The 25,789-nt window shown below is 45.1% G+C and overlaps 1 protein-coding gene across 7 annotated transcripts in view; it reads left to right on the top strand.

Moving 5' to 3' along the window:
- The window catches only part of CDC123 (cell division cycle 123), a 44,810-nt gene extending 20,587 nt beyond the window's left edge, over positions 1 to 24,223 (top strand). For 5 of the 7 annotated variants that reach the window (XM_077935664.1, XM_028747298.2, XM_028747296.2 and 2 more), the window contains 4 exons: positions 2,861 to 2,889; positions 11,708 to 11,836; positions 19,743 to 19,880; positions 24,021 to 24,223. In XM_077935664.1, the coding sequence (XP_077791790.1) occupies positions 2,861 to 2,889; positions 11,708 to 11,836; positions 19,743 to 19,880; positions 24,021 to 24,053 (329 nt within the window). In that variant the 3' untranslated portion in view covers positions 24,054 to 24,223. The remainder of the gene's footprint in view (positions 1 to 2,860; positions 2,890 to 11,707; positions 11,837 to 19,742; positions 19,881 to 24,020) is intronic. The other 2 variants (XM_028747299.2, XM_028747297.2) reach the window with 1 other exon arrangement.
- Positions 24,224 to 25,789: the final 1,566 nt, after the last annotated feature.

Raw genomic sequence — 25,789 nt, forward strand, 5'->3', positions numbered from 1 at the left:
TTCAGGTGTTATGTTCTTGATCAAAGCAAACACTTAAGGCGGGCGAGGAGGGTTGGTCCTGGGGATGAGTGCACTAGCTCTGCCCCATGTTGGCATTCCAACTGCTTTCCCACTTCTAGAAGCCAAAGACCTGAAGCTTGTCAAAGCTCCCCAAACATTTTTTGAACCCTGGAAAACCAGGCTTTTAAACTGCCTAGGGAGCCTCCATGAAACTCGCCTTCCATGATGATGAGGAATGAAGTGAATGTTCCCCTCCCACTGCCTTCTCTCACTTACCTTGACCTGGAATGCAATGTCTGAAGACCCCTTAAACCAGTGTCTTTCATCACATCTTTTGGTAGTGAATATCATCATTTAAATTATGTGCTAGTTAAGTGGAAAGTACTGAATCTCGGGGACGCGAGTGGCGCTGTGGGTAAAACCTCAGTGCCTAGGACTTCCCGATCGTATGGTCGGCGGTTCGAATCCCCGCGGCGGGGTGAGCTCCCGTTGTTCAGTCCCTGCTCCTGCCCACCTAGCAGTTCAAAAGCACCCCTAAGTGCATGTAGATAAATAGGTACCGCTTTATAGCGGGAAGGTAATGGCGTTTCCGTGTGCTGCGCTGGCTCGCCAGATGCAGCTTTGTCACGCTGGCCACGTGACCCGGAAGTGTCTTCGGACAGTGCTGGCTCCCGGCCTCTTAAGCGAGATGGGCGCACAACCCCAGAGTCGGTCACGACTGGCCCGTACGGGCAGGGGTACCTTTACCTTTACCTTTTACTGAATCTCCTGCCAATCAACTTAATTGCTGATTGTTTCCCCCTCGAGTGTTAATAAGAAATTGAAAAATACTTTTCTCTCCACTCACACAAAGTCTTGTCAGTTTTTTTCAACCCCTGTCATGTCCCCCTTTGGTCATTTGTCTCTCTCTCTTCATAATTAAAAAGCCCAACACCCTTCTGCTCTTTCTTATAGGGAACATGTTCCTGCTTCTCGATCACTTTGCTTGCCTGTTTCTGTACCCTTTTCAGTTCTGTAATATTTGGTTTTGCCATGGAGTGACTAGAACTGTCTGTGCTTACTTAATAATTCAAATACAGTCACACCATGGATCTAAACAAAAAGTCATGCCACATGGTGATGACCACTAGCCTAGTTAGATGAGTTCAAGCAGAAATTTCATCGCTGATGGCAGACCTATCTCTTTCATGAACCGATCAGCCATGACAGCCTGTCTACCCAGTTATTGGTATCCATCATTTCCTCAGAGCAGCTCTCAAACATCAAATGAGCAGCAACTAAGTACAGAAATTCAAAAAACATAAGAATACTTGCAAATTACCTTATTAATAAGTAAATAAACATAATAAACTAGCAATTCATGCTACTTTGAATAAAACAACACCAGTAAACTGGCTTAATCCAGCAGTTTAGAAGAGGTAGTTGACCTTTTTGGTAGTAGGTATGGCCACACTCTTCTACATACATTGTCATGTGCACATACAGGCATGCAGCCCCCTCGCTCCACGGCTGTTCTGTGCAAATCAGTGTGAGTGTCAATCTGTATCCCCATCAGGGCGCTAGAGTAGATATAAATATTTAAATCCATCCCATCATTGTGAATACTTATTCCCCCAACCCCCATTTTGTGTGCCACTGCCAAAATTGGAGGGGTCTTGGGGTGAGCAGAAAAAAATAATTGGGAGGCCAAATGAGACCTCCCAGCCAGGTTTTAGCCTCCTGTGGCTTAAAGCTAAACAGGAGGAAGAATAAAACCTCACACACCATTACATGTACATGGCCAGATAAATCTGCATTTCGCAAAGGCGACATGGGGTTCTCCACAGTTTGCCAATGTACATTGACAGGCAGCCGCACCTCTCGCTTGTGGTAGCAGCTTTTTCCAGGCTTATAGGGGTGGAGCAAGATAGGCAGAGCTATTTTCTCTCTGTCAACAACCTCTATGTGAAGAAGCAGAGTATTTGTGAGCAGCAGCTGCTGGGGAGAAATTGGGAATGGCTGATACTCGCAAGCCCTGCTTAGGACATTCCAAGGCATCTGGTGCCACAGTGAGAATTGCTAGACGAGATGGATCTTGGTTTGATCCAGCAGGGCAGTTCTTATGCTTGCAGAATGCAAGTTGTTTTTATTAGTGTAAAATGTGAGTAAGCTCACAGTCATTTGTGTAGACCACTGAGGAGGGTCTGAACTTCTTAAAAAGTCTTGCGGCTCCATCTTGCATCACCCAGCAGGGCTCTCTACTTTGCCACTGCAGTAGCAGGAGAAGCCCCAGGCGACAAGGGGCCCACACTGGCAAAGCAACCCAGCAGAGTAGCTGCCACCATACCTACAGGCCCATCACTCATGCAGACCTAGGGCAGCCTCGGTCCCTCCTACAGAAGGTCCTGTTTGGGGGCTTTCCAGGGACTGCTGCTAGAGAGGAGCTCATCAAGGGCAAGAGCCAGGCGTTTCATGCCAGTGGAGTGATGTCACTCGGCAGGTGGAGACCATTTGGGGCTGGATGACAAGAGAGGTCTGCCTCGTACAAGCTCCCCATCCCCACACGTGCTGGATTGGGGGTTTGGATTGTGCTCTCAGTTGTCCTAGTTTTCTGGGAAGGATGAAGTTCATGGGAAGAGGCGGAGTGTGCCCTCCTCCTGCTTGGCCCAACACATCTCACTTACCCTTTCACAGCACCGGAAGAACCCATGTTTGTTTCAGTGTAACATAATAAGAGCACCTTCAGTTCTAAGAAGGCCTAAAAGCAAAAAAATTGAAGTGGTTTTCAGGTTTTGCTTAGTAAACCTATTAATCTTGCCTCTTCTCTTCTCTTCTCTTTCCCTCCCCTTCCCTTTTCTTTTTCCTTCTTTAATCTTTCTAGTTGTGTTTGACATCTACAGGGACAGCATGGTAAGTCAACTCTTTGGTTTGTAATGCTTTATTATTTTTATTCTGTGTAAATTTTTGACTATGGTCTCCTTGGCAAAGCAGTATTTTATTCTGCTTTTCAAAAAAAAAAGAAAAGTGATAGTGTACAGTAATAAAACAGTTGCCATGACCTTATGCAGGGTACCCATCAATAAGCAAGAATAGTACATATCCAAGTGTGCTTCAGGCACACTGGTTCTGTGAGTTCCCAGTGGGATTTTTCATTTTTTCTTGAAACAATCAATATTGTAGAATTTTTGGTATTTATCTTAAGCAGAAACCTGGTTCCAGTCACCACTGAATTGGAGTGATTTTGCAGTCTTTAATACCATTACCGCCTGGAAATGTGGGTTTTCAACATATGAATGTAGAAATTCCAGTTTGTGTTGCTGCAAGGGAATGAATGGCTGTTTGTTAAATTCTAAAACACAAGCTCTACTTCATCCTTCTCTGTAATACCTTGTTAAGATTTGCTGGTGCCCTATTTGGGGATGGAGACAATATTGGCAGGTCTGCATAATCATAGTCAGCCATTCTGTCCTGCACTTCAACTGTTCCAAGCAAATCTACTACGGCATTGAAAGCCCTCCTGGCTCATACCTGCCAGAACGGAAGATGGGGCAGGCAAATTTCTCTTTATTTTTTGATATGCCAGTTCCAGTCTGGTATAGGTGTTGGGTCCAATCCCTCTCACAGGATCTACACCACTGGCACTTGCCTCTGTCTCAAAGCACCACAGGGGACTGCTAGCAGTGGTTCTTTACTCGTGGGACGATGCTGGAGCCTTTGCTGCAGCGGCTAAAAAGTTCACATTTCACATTAACCATGGATTTTGGTGGACCAGTTTTCTATCAACATGGGATCTATAATGCTGACTTGCTATATAATTAAATGTGGTCAAATTCCACATGTTGTATATGTCTGTAATGGCAGGGCAAGTCCATCTTCTATGGGAGTGGGCAGCGGCTTCTTTCTCATGCTTAAAATCAATATGGCATTAAGTAATGTGTGATGTATTTATGTAAAACAAAATAGTATCTGTATCTGTTATTTGGATATACCTTGAGAGTGTGAGAATTGTCATTTGCTCAGAGGGCCTGTCTTCTGAGAGTCACACTTGCGGTTTCACAATGCTGGAAGCTGCCCATTAATTAAGTGTTTTGAGCAGTAGGTTAGGACCTTACTGGATCAAATGGCAAAATAAAAGGATAAGCAGGATATATGAAACAGCCTAATGTGCAAAACACATGGTATGGCTTTGGGGACCTTTTTAAAAATAAAACATTGTCAACTGCATCTCCAGAGTATTAATGGCTACTAGTCATGATTGCTGAGCTGCTTCCAGGATCTGGGCATCATGGCTCTGCAGGGGGCAGCAGCAGGAGAGGCCTATGGTCCTCATGTCATGTTTGTGCTTCATGCGAAAATCTGGTTGGCTACTGGAGGGAAACAGGATGCTGAGCTAGATAAATGTTCTGGTAAGCCTGACTCTCTAAAGCAGGCATAGGCAAACTTGGCCCTCCAGATATTTTGGGACTACAACTCCCATCATCCCTAGCTAACAGGACCAGTGGTCAGGGATGATGGGAGCTGTAGTCCCAAAACAACTGGAGGGCCGAGTTTGCCTATGCCTGTTCTAAAGTGTGTGTGTGCTTGTTTCTGTTTGTGTCTCTGTGTCTGTGTGTTTGTCAAGTACAGGGGTCCCCAAACTTTTTAAACAGAGCCGGTTCACTGTCCCTCAGACATTGTCGGGGGCTGGACTATAATTTGAAAAAAATATGAATGAATTCCTATGCACACTGCACATATTTTATTTGTAGTGCACAAAAAACAGGAAAAACAATACAATATTTAAAATGAAGAACGATTTTAATCAACATGAACTTATAAGTATTTCAATGGGAAGTATGGGCCTGCTTTTGGCTAATGAGATGGTCAATATCGATAATCGTCGTCCCTACAACCCAGCCTGCACATGGATCTCCCTCACCCCCATGGCCCAGTCTACATGCAGGCCTTCCATGCCCCCATCCCCACAACCCAGCTGGTACACGTCTCCCTAACCCCCATCCACCACCCCCAGCTTGCACGCCTGACCTCCAACCCCAAATGCCTATGCGCTAGCCTGCCCGTACACTTTTCCCTACCCCCGATCCCCATGGTGCAGCCTGTCTGCGTGTTGCCCATCCTCATGACTCACTGCGGGGGCAAATGCAGGGCCACCCCTCCTCTGGAAGGCACAGTCGACGAAGACAGCATTCTTGCCCATGCAGAATATATTTGCACCATCGGCATGTGCGGAGGAACAAGGCGAGCTTGCGGAGAGGCAGCACCTCCTTGGATTGGCTGGATCTGACCATCACTGCCTTGCCTGCACACGCCTCCCCCTCACTTCCTTTCCAGGGCATGGCCACCTGTCCTATAGCATGGGAATGCAGCTGACTGCAAAAGGATTCCCCCGCCACGCCCGTTCTCCCTTGAATCTCCCCCCCTCACCCCCCCACTTCCTGACCTGCTTTTCTGGCGATTGGGGGCCCCAGGCAAGGCAGCGAGGCGGTCGGAGGTGGGCCCACTCCTCACTGAGCAAGTCTACTGACCCCTTCCCTCTGCTTGTTGCTTTCCGCCCCTGCCTGGCCCCCTTTGCAGCGTCCACAAGCAGGCTGGACAATTAGGTGTTAGTGGGTGGGGAAGTCTATAAGGCAGCCGGAGGTGAAACAGAATGGGATCGTGTCCATTTTAGCTCCTCGAGAGCTCAGTCTCTTCCTGGCGGCGCACAACACCCACCCCTGCGCCCGCCCATCTTCCCAGCCCGGCTGCTGATCCGTGTCAGGTCAGACCCATTTTGCAGATGGCTTGAGCTCAGTGCAGTTTGCCCAGACTTGATCCTCCTCCTCCTCCTCCTCCTCCTCCTCCCTTCCCCCTTCCCCAAGAATCCTGGTGTGGAAAGGAAAGGAAAAGGAGGGGACTGAAAATCCAGCACCTTCCAAATAAGTCACCCTTATCTGCTTGTGCGCTACCAGGGGAGCCTTTTTGGAGAAATGCTGGATCAAGGAGAAATTCCTTGCGCTGGGGAGCCATATTTGCTGCTTGGGCGGCTTAGCCAGCTGGCTTCTTGTGATGATGGCAGCGTCACCCCCGTCCAGAGGCGTCCGTGGCTTTGGATTGGCTGCAGGAGTTTCCTGCTGCCAATGTGAAGCCGCAGCAGCATTGCGGAAGTCAGTCCCTTTTAGCTCAGTGCGTGGGGACTGACCGAGCGGGCGGCAGGGTCCACAGGCCGGAATAACGAGACCCGGCCGGAGCCCGTAGTTTGAAGATGCCTGGTCAAGTACATTGTATACTCCTTTTCCTTCTCCTTTCTCTTTACAGCTTTTTTGGGTGGGTGGTAAGGGAACAGTGTTTGGGGGGCGTCTTGAAACAGAAGTGTCTTGAGAATAAAACACCACAGTTGTTCTTCATTAGTTAAGAAGGCTCCTTGCTGGATCCAGCCAAAGGCCCATGCGCTCCAGAATCCTGTTCTCACACTAACCAACCAGAGGTCTATGAGAAGCCACAAGCAAGGCCTTATCCTCCATGAATTTCTAATTTAATTTTGCTGAAGTACCAATTGATAAAACGATTGAAAGAAGTATCAAAAACAGAGAAACATGCAGGTTTGAACCAATGCACAGCGGCAGTTAATGCCCGTCACTTTTTAAACAGAATCAAATGGGTCAAGTGTAAGAGGGCTGTATATGCAGTTTTGGCCACATATATTGAAAGCTGTATTATGCCACTTTAACAGTCATGGCTTCCCCCAAAGAATCTTGGGAACTGTAGTTTCTTATGGGTGCTAAGAGTTATTAGGAGAGCCCTAGTCCCCTCACAAAGCTATATTGCTCGAAGCTCCCTGGCAAGAGGGATTGATGGTTAAACCACTTTCAGCACCTTTAACCAACCCCTTTTTTGTGGAAAGCCAGGGCAGTTTAAAAGTGATAAAACAGATGTGTCTTTCAAGCTTATACCAAGCACTTTCACTGATAGATATCCAACTCTGGTACTCTGGCTTTACTCAGAGCAGCCGATGGCTGATCTACCGCTGAGCCTGTTCCACCAAGATTAGTGGATTTACAAGCAACTATATTTAAGTTTGGGCTATAAATTTCTGCAGTGAACCTTGGCATGGCAAGCGGGGCTCTGTGGGCACAATGGAGCTTTTGGAGAAGCATTTCAGCTTTGTGAATGTTTGAAAAAAGATGTTTGTGCAGATTGATGATTAAACCTTAAAAGTGGCTATAGAAATGAATCTCTAGTGGAAGGTTTTCCTCTAGCAGGAATAATCTTGAATAGTAGTCAAAAAAGTGTGGCTGTTAACAACATTGTGATGTCAAAAATAGACGGAAAAATGTGCTTAACTGCCTAGAATTTATTAGAGCAATCATATTTACTTGTACTTTCTGTATTCATTACTGGGTTGTGGAAACCTGCAATTGAGCAGCATTATCTTCTGAGTCTGCTGCTGCAGAGCAAAGGTGTTTGGTGGTTCATATTGCTAGATGATAATGATGATGATGATGATGATAAAAATAAAAATATAATTTATCTTCCTCAGCCACTCTGGGCAGCTCCCAACAGAAAATAAAAAGCACAATAAAACATCAAACATTAAAAACTTCCCTAAACAGGGTTGCCTTCAGATGTCTTCTAAAAGTCAGATAGTTGTTTATTTCCTTGACATCTGATGGGAGAGTTCCACAGGGTGGGCGCCACCACCGAGAAGGCCCTCTGCCTGGTTCCCTGTAACTTGGCCTCTCGCAGTGAGGGAACCGCCAGAAGACCCTCAGAGCTGGATCTCAATGTCCGGGCTGAACGATGGGGGTGGAGACACGCCTTCAGGTATACTGGGCCAAGGCCATTTAGGGTTTTAAAGGTCAGCACCAACACTTTGAATTGTGCTCGGAAATGTACTGGGAGCCAATGTTGGTTTTCAGGACCGGTGTTATATGGTCCCAGTGGCCACTCCCAGTTACCAGTCTAGCTACAGCATTCTGGATTAGTGGTAGTTTCCGGGTCACCTTCAAAGGTGGCCCTACGTAGAGCACATTGCAGTAGTCCAAGCAGGAAATAACTAGAGCATGCACCACTCTGGCGAGACAGTCTGTGGGCATGTAAGGTCTCAGCCTGCGTACCAGACGGAGCTGGTAGACACAGAATTGACGTGTGCCTCCATTGACAGCTGTGAGTCCAAAATGACTCCTGGGCTGTGCACTTGGTCCTTCAAGGGCACAGTTACCCCATTCAGGACCAGGGAGTCCCCCACACCTGCCCACCCCATCCACCGAAAACAGGACTTCTATCTTGTCAGGATTCAACCTCAATCTGTTAGCCGCCATCCATTCTCCAACCACCTCCAGAGACTCACCCAGGACCTTCAGAGCTTTCACTGGTTCTGATTTAAATGAGAGGTTGAGCTGGGTATCATCCGCATACTGATGAACTTTCAGCCCAACCCCCCCTCTTTCAGTGGGTCTGGGAAGGCTCCCTCACAGAGGGATGCATTCACCACCCCACAGAGTCCATTACCACGTACTTCCCAGCTTGCTTTTATGAGCCAGAATGGGCAAGGATCAAGGAGACAGGTGGTTGGTTTCACTCGTCCAAGCAGCCTGTCCACATCTTCGGAGGTAACAGATTGGAATTGATCCCATGCAACTTGACTAGACAGGACTCTAGCACTCTCCCGCCCTCGCCCTCCAGGAGAACATCCGCCATGACCTGAAGCAGCTTGGCCAGGGAATCCTTGGTGCAGCGTGGAGGTTGGTACACCAAAAGGAATCCTGTACTGCCCCTATTGCCCAACTTCCAGAACATGCACTAAGAAAACTGGGTCTTCCCAACAGGATGCCTGGTGTATGCTAATGACTTCCTAAAAATCACTGCAACCCCCCCCCCCGCCCACATGACCTGTGCAGAAGAGAAACCTGGTGGACATGCAGGGGCAAGAACAGGCCCATCTGCTTCATTCAACCAAATCTGTTACACATGTCATGTCAAGTCTTCCATCCACGATAAAGTCATGGATGGCAGTGGTCTTGTGAATCATTGACCTGGCATTGCACAGCAGCACCTTCAGGTCATGTGGGTCTCCCTTGCTGATTTCAATATCCTTCTGGTCAAGACCCGGAGGCAGGGATAGTCCTCCAATAACGACTAAACCTGCCTCCTCGGTAATGACATGGTCTGGTCCTGGTGTAACTCCTCTTATTCGTGATCACTGAGATCAGGTGTCCCAGTGCATCCCACCCCCCGTGGAACCTGCCCCAGCCATTCTGTTGGCTGGGGCCCACTTCCAGGCAGCCCTGACCCTCTCCCTTCAAGAACCAAATTTGTTGATGTTGTTTAGTCATGTCCAACTCTTTGTGACCCCCTGGACCAGAGCATGCCAGGCCTTCCTGTCTTTGACTGCCTCCCACAGTTTGGTCAAACTCATGTTCGTACCTTCGAGAACACTGTCCAACCATCTGGTCCTCGTCTCCTTCTCCTTGTGCCATCAATCTTTCCCAACATCAGGGTCTTTTCCTTATTTATTTTTTTTAAATAATTTTTATTAAATTTTCCATTTTAACAATCCAATCAAATCACATTAAGTATTCCAAATTATACAAATGCATATCATATAGTACAAATATTCTGCCAAATTATAATTTTTTGGGGGGGCTTCCCATGCTTCAAGTTCAGTGGGGTTCTAATCATCTTATGTTTCTACTGCCTTGAGTTTCCAATAGTTCCTTCTTTAAATCTTCCTGTTGTTATCCTTCCTTCCCAACATCAGGGTCTTTTCCAGCGACCAAATACAAACTATATAAAACGATAGAAACTAATTTAAAAACAAAACAAAACACAATTCACAGTTATACTGAAAATTAAACTAATCCCCAGCCCCAACTAATCGTTTAATTCACCCCCAACATAGCAAAAACCAGACCATAAAACTGTAATTTAAAATGCCACAAATTAAAAACTATTTTAAAACATTTTAAAACATTTAAGAGCATTTTTGACATTTGCCTCAACCCCAGAGTTGTTCCAGTGAGTCTGGGCTGTTCAGCACTCTGAGCCGGGCAATCTTGCTGAACCTTGTTTGTTTGTTCTGAAGTATTGGCAATCGCTCAAGGCCACCAAAGGAATGTTCCAAAGGAAGGTACGGATAGGAATTGGAGAAACATTGTGGTTGGAACTGTAGAACTTCCTTGTCCATTCAACATCTCTGTAAGTGATCTTTGATACTGGAGCTTCCATCTGCCTGAGTAGAGGGTCATAACTGTGCACGGACTGATGCTATTTTGTGTGGCTTCCGCCCCTTAGAATCCTGAGCATCCCAGTTTTCATTTAAAAGGAAGAAATCTGTTGTGGCAGCAGAGATAAGTTTAAATGATGTGTTCTGGCAAAACTTTGGCATAGTCATGAACACTGGGAAGAGTGGCCTGCCTACCCACGTTCTAAATGATGTAGAAATCTTCCTGCCAAAGCCTCTAAAATGGTTTAGATGGGCAAACTGCATGCAGCTGTTTTAACACTTTGCACTTCATCAAGCTGAAGACAGAGACCTTTCACACCAAAGGGTCAAAATTTGCTAGCCGCTGATTCTTTTTGTGACCAAATTGGTTTTATATTTTCTTTAAATTGTTTCTATTAAGGATTTTCTTGGGTTACAATAGTACGAACATTGTCTCTACTTTCATATCATAAAGTCCTTTCTATTGATCAGTTATGTTTGATGTGAGACTTTAATGTTGTATACAGTATAAGGCGAGGGGGGGGAGAGCGGAGGGAGAAGCAGGCAGTAGTCTGCATGGTGAAAGTGTGAGGTTTTTGTGTCAGCATCACATGGGTAGGCTTTCTTTCTATTCATGTATTTGTTTTCTTTGGGGTAAGAGAGGTTGGGGCCTGTGATTGCTTGCTTTCAGCTGACTGCATGTGTGAGGGGCAGGAGGAGTTGTTGTGTCAAGGTAGCCATGTCAATCTGTATGGCTGTATGGTGGGTTGTTGTCTTGTTGGGCTGTGTATGTAATAAAGGAGAGCCACATCCTCTTTTATTTGTCCTCGTGTTAGTTTCAGTTTGTGGGTTAGCTTTATCTTGTTTTACCAGTACAAGAGGGATCCAAAATGTGGACTTTGCCTGATTTATTTAAGTGACAGCACCCTTTCACGTCTAGTACATGCATGCATGGAAAGACTGCAAAAGACAGTGGCTTGCCGTTTTGTGATATAGGCAAGAATTGTCTTGCTAGATCAGGCTGAAGCCACAATATTCCGCCTCCAGCAGCGTCCAGTCAGATACTTTAAGAACAGGGGCAGCCAAGGTAGTGCCCTCAGGATTTTGTGGCCTGCAGCTCCCATTCGCCTCTGCCAGCATGCTAAATGGTCAGTCATGATAGGAGTTGAAGTCCACAACGTTTGGAAGGCATCCCTATGGAAGTTCTCTTAATAAGCCTGGCTCACAGGTAGCAGCCACCCCTCATTGTTTGGTATTAGCACCTGCTATCCAGACGCTATTTAGCTGTCATGGCTCATAGACACGAATAGGTCAGTCCTCCATAAGCCAACCTCCACATATGTTTTAATTGTTAATGTGTGGTTTCCTGACCTCCTTAACCAGCCTTGCTTCCACCCCACCAGATCAGATAGCCATTGAGTTAATGAACTGAACCCCACATGAAAATTAGCAAAAAGCATGTGGGTCAACATTCCATTTTAAAGGCTTTCTTTATGTTGTCCTATATAAATAGATTTATGTTTTGCTTCTGCCATTTTTCTTCTGCAGGGTAGAGTGTGGTTAATTGATTTTAATCCATTTGGCGAGGTAACAGATTCTCTACTATTTATGTGGGAGGAGCTGAGGTCTGGAAATGGTTTGAAAGATGACGAGAGTGAAGGTGGAACCATGGAACAGGTAACAGATGGGGGGGAACACATGGAATGTGACTGGAAATATAATTAAGCAGGTCTTCCTGGCTTCTGTATATGTACCTGGATGCAAGGATTCATTATGCTGTGTTCATACATCTATGGAAGCTATTGTGTCTTGTTTAAATGAATACATGGACTTTCCATTGATTTTGAACTTCAGAGATAATAGCAGGAAACACCATCAGAGCACTCCTGACATATGGTTGTCAAGCCTCTGCTTAAAGGCCTCCAAAGAAGGAGACTCCACCACACTCCTTGGCAGCAAATTCCACTGTCGAACAGCTCTTACTGTCAGGAAGTTCTTCCTAATGTTTAGGTGGAATCTTCTTTCTTGTAGTTTGGATCCATTGCTCCGTGTCCGCTTCTCTGACCAGAGCAGAATACAGTGGCACTATTACTTCCCTTATGGGACGCGGGTGGCGCTGTGGGTAAAAGCCTCAGCGCCTAGGGCTTGCCGATCGAAAGGTCGGCGGTTCGAATCCCCGCGGCGGGGTGCGCTCCCGTTGCTCGGTCCCAGCGCCTGCCAACCTAGCAGTTCGAAAGCACCCCCGGGTGCAAGTAGATAAATAGGGACCGCTTACCAGCGGGAAGGTAAACGGCGTTTCCGTGTGCGGCTCTGGCTCGCCAGAGCAGCTTTGTCACGCTGGCCACGTGACCCGGAAGTGTCTTCGGACAGCGCTGGCCCCCGGCCTCTTGAGTGAGATGGGCGCACAACCCTAGAGTCTGTCAAGACTGGCCCGTACGGGCAGGGGTACCTTTACCTTTTACCTATTACTTCCCTTGATCTAGATGCTATACTCCTATTGATGCAGCCCAGAATTGCATTGGCTTTTTTAGCTGCCGCGTCACACTGTTGGCTCATGTCAAGTTTGTGGTCAACCAAGACTCCTAGATCCTTTTCACATGTACTGCTCTCAAGCCAGGTGTCCCCCATCTTGTATTTGTGCCTCTCATTTTTTTTGCCCAAGTGCAATACTTTACATTTCTCCCTGTTAAAGTTCATCTTGTTTGTTTTGGCCCAGTTCTCTAATCTGTCAAGGTCGTTTTGAAGTGTGATCCTGTCCTCTGGGGTGTTAGCCACCCCTCCCAGTTTGGTGTCATCTGCAAATTTGATCAGGATGCCCTTGAGTCCATCATCCAAGTCGTTGAGAAAGATGTTGAATAAGACCGGGCCCAAGACAGAACCCTGTGGCACCCCACTAGTCACTCTTCTCCAGGATGAAGAGGAACCATTGATGAGCACCCTTTGGGTTCGGTCAGTCAGCCAGTTACAAATCCACTGAGTGGTAGCATAGTCAAGACCGCATTTTACCAGCTTCTTTACAAGAATATCATGGGGCACCTTGTCGAATGCCTTGCTGAAATCAAGGTAGGCTACATCCACTGCGTTCCCTTCATCTACCAGGCTTGTAATTCTGTCAAAAAATGAGATCAGGTTAGTCTGACATGACTTATTTTTCAGAAATCCATGCTGACTATTGGTGATCACAGCATTCCTTTCTAGGTGCTCACAGACTGTTTGCTTAATGATCTGCTCCAGAATCTTCCCTGGTATTGATGTCAGACTGACTGGGCGATAATTATTTGGGTCCTCTCTTTTCCCCTTTTTGAAAATAGGGACAACATTTGCCCTCCTCCAGTCTGCTGGGACTTCGCCTGTTCGCCAGGAATTCTCAAAGATGACTGCCAGTGGTTCTGAGATCACATCTGCCAGTTCTTTTAATACTCTTGGATGCAGTTCATCTGGCCCAGGAGATTTGAATACATCTAAACTAGCCAAGTATTCTTGTACTATCTCCTTAGTTATTCTGGGCTGTGTTTCCTCTGCTGAATCATTTGCTCCAAATTCTTCAGGTCGGGCATTGTTTTCTTTATCGGAGAAGACTGAGGCAAAGAAGGCATTGAGGAGTTCAGCCCTTTCTGTGTCCCCTGTTTGCATTTCACCATCTTCTCCTCTGAATGACCCCACTGTTTCTTTGTTCTTCCTTTTGCTACGGACATACCCATAAAAGCCTTTTTTGTTGCTTTTAACCTCTCTAGCAAGCCTGAGTTCATTCTGTGCTTTAGCTTTTCTGACTTTGTGTCTACATGTGCTGGCTATTTGTTTGAATTCCTCTTTGGTGGTTTCCCCCCTTTTCCATTTTTTGTACACATCCTTTTTTAATCTTAACTCAGTTAAAAGTTCTTTAGATAGCCACCCTGGCTTCTTTAGGCACCTTCCATGTTTCCGTCTCATTGGTATTGCCTGAAGTTGTGCTTTTACTATCTCCCTCTTAACAAACTCCCAGCCACCATGAACTCCCTTTCCTTTTAGTATTACTGTCCATGGGATCTCACCCAGCACTTCCCTAAGTTTTATGAAGTCGGCTTTTTTAAAGTCAAGAAATTGAGTCCTAGTCTGCTTGGCTGCTCCTTTCCGCTGTATAGTAAACTTCAGAAGAGCATGATCACTCGCGCCAAATGATCCTTCCACTTCTACCCCACTAACCAGGTCATCAACATTGGTTAGGACCAGATCTAAAATGGCTGTTCCTTTTGTTGCTTCTCCCACTTTCTGGACAATGAAGTTGTCTGCAAGGCCAGTGAGGAATCTGTTTGACCTTATGCTCTTGGCTGAGTTTGACATCCAACAAATATCCGGGTAATTGAAGTCCCCCATTACTACTATCTCCCTTCCTTTTGCATGCTTGGCCCTCTGTTCCAGGAAGGCATCATCTATGTCCTCCGTTTGGCTTGGGGATCTATAGTAAACTCCCACAATGAGGTCTCTTGTTATTCTTCTCTCCCTTAATTTTGACCCAAGTGCTCTCACTTTGGCTTTGAGGTTCTAAATCTTGGATCTCTTCACAGGTATACACATCCCTGACATATAACGCCACTCCTCCTCCTTTCTTGTCTGGTCTGTTTCTCTGAAATAGATTGTATCCCTCCATTATTACATTCCAATCGTGGGACTTATCCCACCAGGTTTCAGTGATGCCTATTATGTCATATTTAGTTTGCTGTACCAAGAGCTCAAGCTCATCTTGTTTATTTCCCATGCTTTGCGCATTAGTGTACAGACATTGAAGTCCATTAATCATTCCCCCCGTGTCTCTTATTTAAGGATTTTTTCCTCCCACCACTAGGTCTGCATGCTGTTTGCTCCATTTGGTCTATGACATTTGGATGATCTCATCTTCATCAATTGATAGACTCCTACCTTCAGGAGCACTGTCTCCCTCCCCCACATTAGTTAGTTTAAAGCCCTCCTGATGAGTTTTCTGAGATTTTTGGCAAAAACATTCCTCCCAACCGTTGTGAGGTGCAGCCCATCGCTTGCCAGAAGTTCATCTTCAAGAAACTGCAGTCCGTGATCTAAGAATCCAAACCGTTCCTGTTTACACCATTTGCGAAGCCAGCTGTTCACTTCCACTATTTTTCCCTCTCTCCCTGGGCCACGTCGTTCAACTGGGAGGACAGATGAGATGACAATTTGTGCATTTAATTGCTTCAATTTCCTGCCCAGAGCCTCGTAGTCTCTTTTGATCTTCTGATCAATGGTCCAGATCAATGGTCCAGCTGATTATGGTCCAGCTCTCACTTCCATACATCACCACTGGGAAAACCATAGCTTTAACTCTACGGACCTTTGTCGGCAAGGTAATGTCTCTGCTTTCTAAGATGCTGTCTAGGTTTGTCATTGCTTTTCTCCCAAGAAGCAGGCGTCTTTTAATTTCGTGGCTGCTGTCACCATTTGCAGTGATCATGGAGCCCAAGAAAGTAAAATCGCTCACTGCCTCCATTTCTTCCCCTTCTATTTGCCAGGAGGTGATGGGCCCAGTGGCCATGATCTTGTGTTTTTTTTATGTTGAGCTTCAGACCATATTTTGCACTCCCCTCTTTCACCCTCATTAAAATGTTTTTTTAATTCCTCCTCACTTTCTGCCATCAAGGTTGTGTCATCTGCATATCTGAGGTTGTTGATATTTCTTCCGGCAATCTTAATTCTGGCTAGGGATTCATCCAGCCCAGCCTTTCGCATGATGAATTCTGCATACAAGTTAAATAAGCAGGGAGACAATATACAGCCTTGTTGTACTCCTTTCCCAATTTTGAACCAATCAGTTGTTCCATATCCAGTTCTGACTGTAGCTTCTTGTCCCACATAGAGATTTCTCAGGAGACAGATGAGGTGATCAGGCACTCCCATTTCTTTAAGAACTTGCCATAATTTGCTGTGGTCGACACAGTCAAAGGCTTTTGCATAGTCAATGAAGCAGAAGTAGATGTCTTTCTGGAACTCTCTAGCTTTCTCCATAATCCAGCGCATGTTTGCAATTTGGTCTCTGGTTCCTCTGCCCCTTCGAAATCCAGCTTGCACTTCTGGGAGTTCTCGGTCCACATACTGCTTGAGCCTTCCTTGTAGAATTTTAAGCATAACCTTGCTAGCGTGTGAAATGAGTGCAATTGTGCGGTAGTTGGTGCATTCTTTGGCACTGCCTTTCTTTGGGATTGGGATGTAGACTGATCTTCTCCAATCCTCTGGCCACTGCTGAGTTTTCCAAATTTTCTGGCATATTGAGTCTAGCACCTTACCAGCATCATCTTTTAAAATTTTAAATAGTTCAGCTGGAATATCATCACTTCCACTGGCCTTGTTATTAGCAGTGCTTTCTAAGGCCCATTTGACTTCACTTTCCAGGATGTCTGGCTCAAGGTCAGCAACCACACTACCTGGGGTGTACGAGCCATCCATATCTTTCTGGTATAATTCCTCTGTGTATTCTTGCCACCTCTTCTTGATGTCTTCTGCTTCTGTTAGGTCCTTACCACTTTTGTCCTTTATTATGGTAATCTTTGTACGAAATGTTCCTTTCATATCTCCAATTTTCTTGAACATATCTCTGGTTCTTCCCATTCTGTTGTTTTCCTCTATTTCTTTGCATTGCTCGTTTAAGAAGGCCTTCTTGTGTCTCCTTGCTATTTTTTGGAAATCTGCATTCAATTTCCTGTAAGGTAAAGGTATCCCTGCCCGTATGGGCCAGTCTTGCCAGACTCTAGGGTTGTGCGCTCATCTCACTCTATAGGCCGGGAGCCAGCGCTGTCCGCAGACACTTCCAGGTCACGTGGCCAGCGTGACAAGCTGCATCTGGCGAGCCAGCGCAGCAAACGGAACGCCGTTTACCTTCCCGCTGGTAAGCGGTCCCTATTTATCTACTTGCACCTGGGGGTGCTTTCGAACTACTAGGTTGGCAGGCGCTGGGACCGAACAATGGGAGCACACCCCGCCGCGGGGATTCGAACCGCCGACCTGACGATCGGCAAGTCCTAGGCGCTGAGGTTTTACCCACAGCGCCACCCGCGTCCCTTCAATTTCCTGTATCTTTCACTATCTCCCTCGCATTTTGCTTGCCTTCTCTCCCCCGCTATTTGTAAGGCCTTGTTGGACAGCCACTTTGCTTTCTTGCATTTCCTTTTCATTGGAATAGTTTTAGTTGCTGCCTCCTGTATAATGTTGCGAGCCTCCATCCATAGTTCTTCAGGCACTCTGTCCACCAAATCTAAATCCTTAAACCTGTTCCTCACTTCCACTGTGTATTCATAAGGGATTTGATTTAGATTGCATCTTACCGGCCCAGTGGTTTTTCCTACTTTCTTCAGTTTAAGCTTGAATTTTGCTATAAGAAGCTGATGATCTGAGCCACAGTCAGCTCCAGGTCTTGTTTTTGCTGACTGTATAGAGCTTCTCCATCTTTGGCTGCAGAGAATATAATCAATCTGATTTCGAGGCTGCCCATCTGGTGATGTCCATGTGTAGAGTCGTCTCTTGTGTTGTTGGAAAAGAGTGTTTGTGATGACCAGCTTGTTCTCTTGGCAGAACTCTATTAGCCTTTGCCCTGCTTCGTTCTGAACTCCAAGGCCAAACTTGCCACTTGTTCCTTTTATCTCTTGATTCCCTATTTTAGCATTCCAATCCCCTATAATGAGAAGAACATCCTTCTTTGGTGTCACTTCTATAAGGTGTTGTAAGTCTTCATAGAATTGGTCAATTTCAGTTTCTTCAGCACCAGTAGTTGGTGCACAAACTTGGATTACTGTGATGTTAAAAGGTCTATCTTGGATTCGTATCGAGATCATTCTATCATTTTTGAGATTGCATCCCAGTACAGCTCTCGCCACTCTTTTGTTGACTATGAGGGCCACTCCATTTCTTTTACGGGATTCTTGCCCACAGTAGTAGATGTGATGGTCATCCAAACTGAATTCGCCCATTCCCGTCCATTTTAGTTCACTGATACCCAGGATGTCAATATTTATTTTTGCCACCTCATTTTTGACCACATCCAACTTACCCAGGTTCATGGTTCTTACATTCAAGGTTCCTATGCAATATTTTTCTTTACAGCATTGGACTTTCCTTTCGCTTCCAGGCATATCCGCAACTGAGCAACCTTTTGGCTTTGGCCCAGCCGCTTCATCAGCTCTGAATCTACTTGTACTTGTCCTCTGCTCTTCCCCAGTAGCATGTTGGACGCCTTCCGACCTGAGGGGCTCATCTTCCAGCGTCATAACTTTATATGCCTGTTGTCTTTGTCCATGGAGTTTTCTTGGCAGGGATACTGGAGTGGCTTGCCGGTTCCTGCTCCAGGTGGATCACGTTTGGTCAAAACTCTCCACTATGACCTGTCCATCTTGGGTGCCCTGCTCGGCATAGTTCATAGCTTCTTTGAGTTATTCAAGCCCCTTCGCCACGGCAAGGCAGTGATCCATGAAGGGGGCTGCTGGGACTACTGATTCGTTAATGTAGAGATGGCCCACTTCCCTTGGTATCCAAGAAATGGAAATCTATTTGTATTCTGATGTCTACTCAGCAGTAAGGGTGTCAATTAATGGGGTGCATGCACATACAAAACCTAAAGGTCCAAGTATTGTTAGTGTGTTATATCTGTGTGTCTACCTACATTAAAAAAAAAACCCTTGCATATGAAGCTGATCTTTTTTTGCCACTTCTTCATTCACAATTTAGTATGTTCACTTCCAGCCAAATAAAATGGGCCCTTGATCTTTCATTCCCACTGCTACATTTTGAGCAGCTGGAGTTGTGAGGAAGTATCTTTCATAAATTTCCTTTTTGAACTTCCGCATATATACACTGGTGTTCTGGACTTCAGGGAGCTGGAAATGAAAGGCAAGATTAATCTGAAGAAGGCCTTCCTGGTGACAGCTCTGCTCTCCAACTTGCTCGTCACCCTGAGCTTTTTTGCACTTTCCAGGCAAAACAAAAGCCTCTACGTGTAACATCAGTCTTCAAGCATGACCTTTATGCATGAACTTTCTCACTGTACATTTAACAGTGTTCTGTTTCTTAGTGGATGCTTCTTTTATAATATCGGGTCTTCTAACTGAACTGTTGATATTTCCAGTTCCATTTTATTTTATCAGTATTTGAGAGCTTATGTAGCAAGAGTACTGATTGCCACTAATAGCAAAAAGGGGCAACTGAAGGCCCCTAGGCCAAGACCACCTTCACCCAGCTTGCCAAACAAAGGGCAACAGAGGCTGTGGAGGCAGCTGCATTTATGTAATAGAACCTGCCAGCAGGCCACCTCAGTGAACTCCATTCTTCCAATGGCCCTCCTGGAAATTCAGTTGTTTTTGTCCTTCAAAAATGTCTAATTCTTCTACAATATTTCGAGGCTTTTTCCTAATATAATGTACATTTGGAAAATACAATTTAAAATGTGTATTAAAAAGCCATTGATAAAGTAGAAATGCCAAGTGAGTGATCCTTCCCAATGTGATCCTTTTGAGGATTTTGTCAGTTATTTGAAATATACTGCGCTAATTAGGTACACACAATGGTGATTTCAAATTGACATCTCTTGCTTATTGCCTCCCCTTATTAGGACTATCCATCATTCCGTTGTACAAACAGCAGCCTTACTGTTCAGCCTAGCCCGTATCTCAGCTACAGGCTGCCCAAAGATTTTGTAGACCTTTCCACTGGGGAAGATGTTCACAAATTAATTGACCTGCTCAAACTGGTAAGTAATTTTCCTAACTGAGGAGCATATCTTTATGTTTCTAAGGTAACTGCAAACAGGCACTTATTTGGTTCAGAGGTTAGTTTACATCTGTATGTGTCATTTCATTTCTCATGATGTTCTCCTTCCCACCTGATGAACTGGGAGGACAGACTCTTGTAAAGCTTGTCATATTAGATAATACAATGGTTTTGTTGGTGGAGGTCGATCTGTTGAGGTTATTTGTAGACTAATTTCCACATGGTGCTCAGTGATCAAGTGATGTGAGACTCAATCAAAATTGTTTTGAGCTCTTCTATTTTTTACAGCACCGTATTGCCCCAAATATAAGACACAGGCGCAAATAAGCCACACCTTTAAAATTCAAGGCTTATTTGCGGGTGCAGCCCGCCTCCTGGCACTCCAGGCACAACCTCCCCAAGCCGGCGCCGGGGGAGGCTTGGGAGTAGTGGGCAGGTGGGCTGCGCACCACTGCCACGCACTCCCAGGCTGCTCTGGGGGGGGGGAGCATGTGGTAAGGTCATGAATATAAGCCGCACTTTAACTTTTCACAGCCCGAATTTGGGGGGAAAGTGTGGCTTATATTTGGACCAATAAGGTATATCAGTTTCTAGGTCAATTTTTATATTTCATCATATATTTGGTAAACTCTTACAGGGTCTCTCTGTTTTCATTTAGATTCTGCCTTTCCTGGTCTTTTTAGTACTGGTTGCTTGGTGTAATAAGGGACAAGAGTCATTTTGTGTAGAGGGAAGAATTTTGGCAAGCGCAACTTCTCCAACCCAGTTGCTGCAGTGATGTTGGGTGCCTTGACATTTTAAATTTTAGGTTCACAATCCAAAAGTAGATCCTAAGCTCTGGACAGACTTTATTTTTATCTCTCCAGCACTTTTAACTGAATTGTGCCATCCAGTGTTTCCAAGCTTTTTTTTAAAAAAAAACATGATGATCAGGAAAATTGGCAAATGCAAATATTTAGTCACTGTATACCATCTTTGTATATAGAAGTCCTATAGGTTTTAGTAGCCCATTTCAATAAAGGGATACATATTTAGAACCCACAATTTGCTGGCGTTTTTATAGCCAGGAATGGAGTCTTTAAATGCCTACTTAAATGATTATGAATATATTAAGGCTACATTTCAGAGCATCAGTTCTGAAGTGGTGTTCATTAAGCTGCTGCAAAGGCACATTTCCTTACATAAGGAGGGCCTTGCTGGACAGAGTCAAGCCCATCACATCCAGCATTCTGTTTCCTCCTGTGTGTGTCTGGCTGGAGGCCTTTGCAAGGTCACAAGCGTAGTTTGAAAGTGACAGCCCTCCCCTCTTGATTGTCTCCAGCCTCAAGTATATGTCTCAGTATCTGGAGGTTCTGTTTACTACAATGTCTAAAAACAGTTGAGAGATTTAACCTCTTTGTCAGTTCCTTTTTTGAAACTGTCTAATCCTTGTGGCCATTGTTTCATATAGTGAAGGAGAATTCCATAACTATTGCCAATCTGTTTATTTGGATAGTCCTGAATTTTTAGATGTGGGACCCCTGGATCGCCAGTAGTACATGTGAAAAGGACCTGGGGGTCTTAGTAGAACACAAGCTTAACCTGAGTCAGCAGTGTGATGCAGCAGCAAAAAAGCGAGGGCTATTTTTGTTTGTTTGTTTATTAGATTTCTATACCGCCCTTCATCATAAGATCTCAGGGTGGTTCACAGAATAAAATTAAGGATAAAATCAAGTAAATAAGTAAAACAAAACATAGAATGGTAGAGTTGGAAGGGACCCCAAGGGACATCTAGTCCAACCCCCTGCAATGCAGGAATTTCAGCTAAAGCTCCCAAGACATATGGCCATCCAGCCACTGTTTAAAAAGCTCCAAGGAAGGAGAATCCACGATCTCCGGAGGGAGACCCTTCCACAGTTGAACAGCTCTTACTGTCAGAAAGTTCTTCCTGATGTTGAGTCGGAATCTCCTTCCTTGTAACTTGAAGCCATGGGCAGGAGAAAACAAGCTTGTTCCCTCTTCCATGTGACAGCCCTTGAGATACTTTAAATACATATTATAGGGAGTTGTTTTTGGTCTGAGACAGACTGAGATGCTGAAAATGACATTTCTCCTGTTGTTTTTGTTTTTATGAGGTTACAAACTTTATACTCTTCGCCACCACTCTCTCCCCTTGTACAGCATTGTTACTTCTTGGCTGCGAATAAAAAAGTAGAAACTGTATTACTTAATCACATTAGCGAAACACTTTAGATTTTCCTTAGAGGTGAATGTGATTTGAAGGAGAGTTCACCTACTTTTGCCTCTTCAAGGGAGATAATATGGGAATATAATTTGATTGTTTCCCCAAAAAAACCCATTCATAAGCTGTCTTTCCAGGGGCAAGTTGGGAGAATGTATGTGTGTTTATGCTTAAGTAGGGTTGCCATATTTCAAGGGCAATCTCCTGATGGCCCCTTTGCCACTGCCGAGCCCAAGCTGCTTATGCCCGAGCCTGAACCAGAGCTGCCCACACACTTCTTTTTTAAAAAAACCCCAAAATCCAAGACATTTGCATTAAAATGTAAAATTCTCCCCGGGTGGGCATGTAGGATCCCCCAAAGAGGACATGTCTGGGAATTCCTGGATGTATGGGCAACTCTATGCTTAAGTTTTCCTCAAACTACTTTCAAGTCTCAAAAACTACTTTGTGACTCTGTGCTTAGAATGACTGCAAGCCTAGTCTGGCTATTTGGTAACTGGTTTCCAGCTTTTCTCAGCAAATTAGGCATATTGATCACACAGTGGAAGACATTGAGGTTTTCATTTTTAATCAGTCAATTTCCTGCCCTTCTAACAAGGTTAATCATATCACTCCTCAGGCAGAAGGAAAAGGCTAAATAACAATTTTAGCATTGAGTGAAATCTTATCAAAAGCATTTCATTGAGTGCTTTCTTGTTGTTCAGTCGTTGGTGGTTGCAGGTGGAGGTGGAGGGATATTATCTAATCCAAAAGAAATTTATCCATCTGAAGTATTGTTCCAAAAGAACATCCATTTACTTAAGGTTGTATATTTTGTACTGTACACTTGTTAAATCTAGTCTTGATCTAATAACAGGACATGCCTTCAGGCTTTACAGAAGATCTCTTAGTGGTAGAACACAGGGTTTAGCTTAAAAGCCTCCGATGTGTCAGCCTATAGATCATGAAATCTTTAGTTCCAAAGCTTGTGGGGTTATCAAAAAAGCTGCAAGCTTCCCTGCTGATCTTTTCCCCCAGTGCTTTCATAAGAGTTGAAAGGACTGGAGCTGAGTTACAAAGTGACCTTTGTTATTAAGGTCACATTATGAAAATTGGGACAGGCCATTCCATGCAACTGCTGGATTAACCCGACAAGCCCATTGATGCATTAGCAATCTCAACTGGACTATTCATTATGTCCCTGCAGAACATGCTGTGGGGGGTGGCGGGGGGGTGGGTCACTAAACAGCATGTGCATTTAATGATGCACCCATCAGTTCAGGAAGAAGAAGAAGAGAGTGTTAGATTGAGCATGGAAGAGCTTCAAGTGTGATGTCACTTAACCAGGAAGTCATTATTATTAGTGTTCTGTTCCCCTGCAGTTCCCTGCTTTAAAAGAGAGGTCTTTATTTAGTCTTTTTTAAAAAGCCCTTTGATGTTAGATCTTTCTGATAATTGATTCTCCTCTCTTGAATTATGTAGATTTTAGTGAGCATTGCTAATATTGAATTATGCAAAAAATTTAAAAGTAACGTGTCCAAATGCTCCTGTCTCTGTGGCTTTAGAAGGGGGATGGGAAACCTTCCCCCCACCCCTTTAGAGAGCTGTGCTCCTTTGGGGGCCACAGGCTGGTGGTGGGCAGGATCAGAGCCAAAAGCGGACAGGCCATTCCCTCCTTCAGCCACCGCCTTTTCCAGGCGGCCGGGGGAAGGGGCAGCTTGCTCTTGCCCAAGGGCTGAGCTGCAGAGGGCTCTTTTGCTCTCCTTCCATCTGTTTCAGCGCTCCTGCCCTCTTCTCTCCCTCGGGGAATATAGGCAGTGGGAAATGTGTTGTATTTGTTCAACTGCATGGCTGTCTCCTCTGGAAAATAGTTGTAGCATTGAATTCAATATAATTTCATTTTCTTGGTTATCCTAACAGAAACGAAATCAGCAAGATGATGAAGAATCATGAAACGTGGGATGAAATTGGAATAAGAAACAAGGCCACAACTTCATGGGGAAAGATAGCATTTGTGACACCACAAGCTCTGAGAACATTAGCTCTTTAATATTATTCCCACAACCCCGTGATGATTCTGATCTTGTGTGGGCGCTTCATTGAATAAATCTGTTTTAAGTTGACTTTGCAGTATTACAAGGGAGACAGCTGGTTCTCGCTTAACACTGCTGGGTCTCCCCTTTCTCTTGATGACAACTTTTTATTTCACAACTCGCTACAACCAAGAGAACTGTTGTTGTTGTTTTTTGCTGTAGTGCTATCCTCTAAAACTATTTATTTATGCAGTGGTACCTTGGTTTAAGGACAGCTTAGTTTATGAACAACTTGGATTAAGAATGCTGCAAACCCAGAAGTAGGTTTGTGAACTTTGCCTTGGAATAAGAACATGCTTCGCTTCCTGTTGAGTGTGTTCCATTTGTAAATTGAGTTTCCCGCTGCTATGGGAAAGCACACCTTGGTTTAAGAACACTTTGGTTTATGAATGGACTTCCAGAACGGATTAAGTTCGCAAACCAAGGTACCACTGTATTCTAGTTTATTGGCCACTTGTTCATAAAAATATCTAAGCAGTGAACAAAATATATAACAAATACATAAAAATCATCATAAATACAATGTGTAAAACCCCTTCATTATAACAGTGCTACAAGCAAAACAGATAATATGTCAGTTGACAAAAGGTTTCAGCAGGCATCTGAAATAGAAAAAGTGCCTGGCTAATTGTCAGTGGAGCCGTGTTCTACAAAGCTGGCATGATCACAGTGAAAGCCCTGTTGTTGGTAGTTTCATGCCTTAGAAATGGGCACTGCCAGCAACTCCCATTTGTTGAATGTTCAAATCAGGCCTAAGGCATAGGGGGGCAAGGTGATCTTGACGGTAACCTGTTCCTAAGTGGTTCAGGGTTTTATAAACTAAAATTAATACCTCTGTTCTGGGGCTGGTAGCACACACAGGCAGACCTTCTGAATAAGAAACTGGCAGCCACTGTAGCAATGTGCTGGCCTTAAGTCTCAAAGAGTTTTCCTGTTTTGCCCGGAAGGTGGCTAGAGCAGAGGGCTCCTATGACTTGGGAGATGGGAAGCGAGCAAACCCATTGACCTGAGAGGGAGTTTCTCCCGTAAGTAGTTTGCTGCCTTTGGTGTGAGTCAGCTCTGCTTTCTTCCCACTAGCCCAGGCCCTGCTGCTTTTGGCCCTTGCAGCAAGGCCGTGGTTCACCAAGATGAGGTTTTTTCCCTTTCCACTTCGGTGGCTGGTGAGGAGAGTTTCCAGTTGTGGAAATAAATGGAAATATTATGATTATTTTCTTCATATCTGTCCAGAACTGTCTGGCCTTTTTTGGCCAAAGGGCCACATTCACCCAGAGCCAAGCTTCTGGGGGCAGCAGGGCGGCAGTGTCTGTGCACCCACTCTCCACCCAACCTCAGACACACCACACCCCCTGCCCACGGCTCATCCCGGCAGATTAGCTGAAGAAAAGGGGCCATTTCCCCCTCAAATGACTGGCCTGGGACCAGCAAGGGGATTATTTGCATCTTTATCAGGGTGCTGGATTCCACCCACCCCAGCCCTGGGTCTACATTATTATTTTGCCGCCACCACCACAAAAATGGTGGTGGGCGGGGGGAATCGTTGTTGGAGTTTGTGTGTGTCTGTGTGTGTGTGTGTGTGTGTGTGAGAGAGAGAGAGAG

This window comes from Podarcis muralis, chromosome 10 (genome assembly GCF_964188315.1).
Source record: "Podarcis muralis chromosome 10, rPodMur119.hap1.1, whole genome shotgun sequence".
Taxonomy (NCBI): Eukaryota; Metazoa; Chordata; class Lepidosauria; order Squamata; family Lacertidae; genus Podarcis; species Podarcis muralis.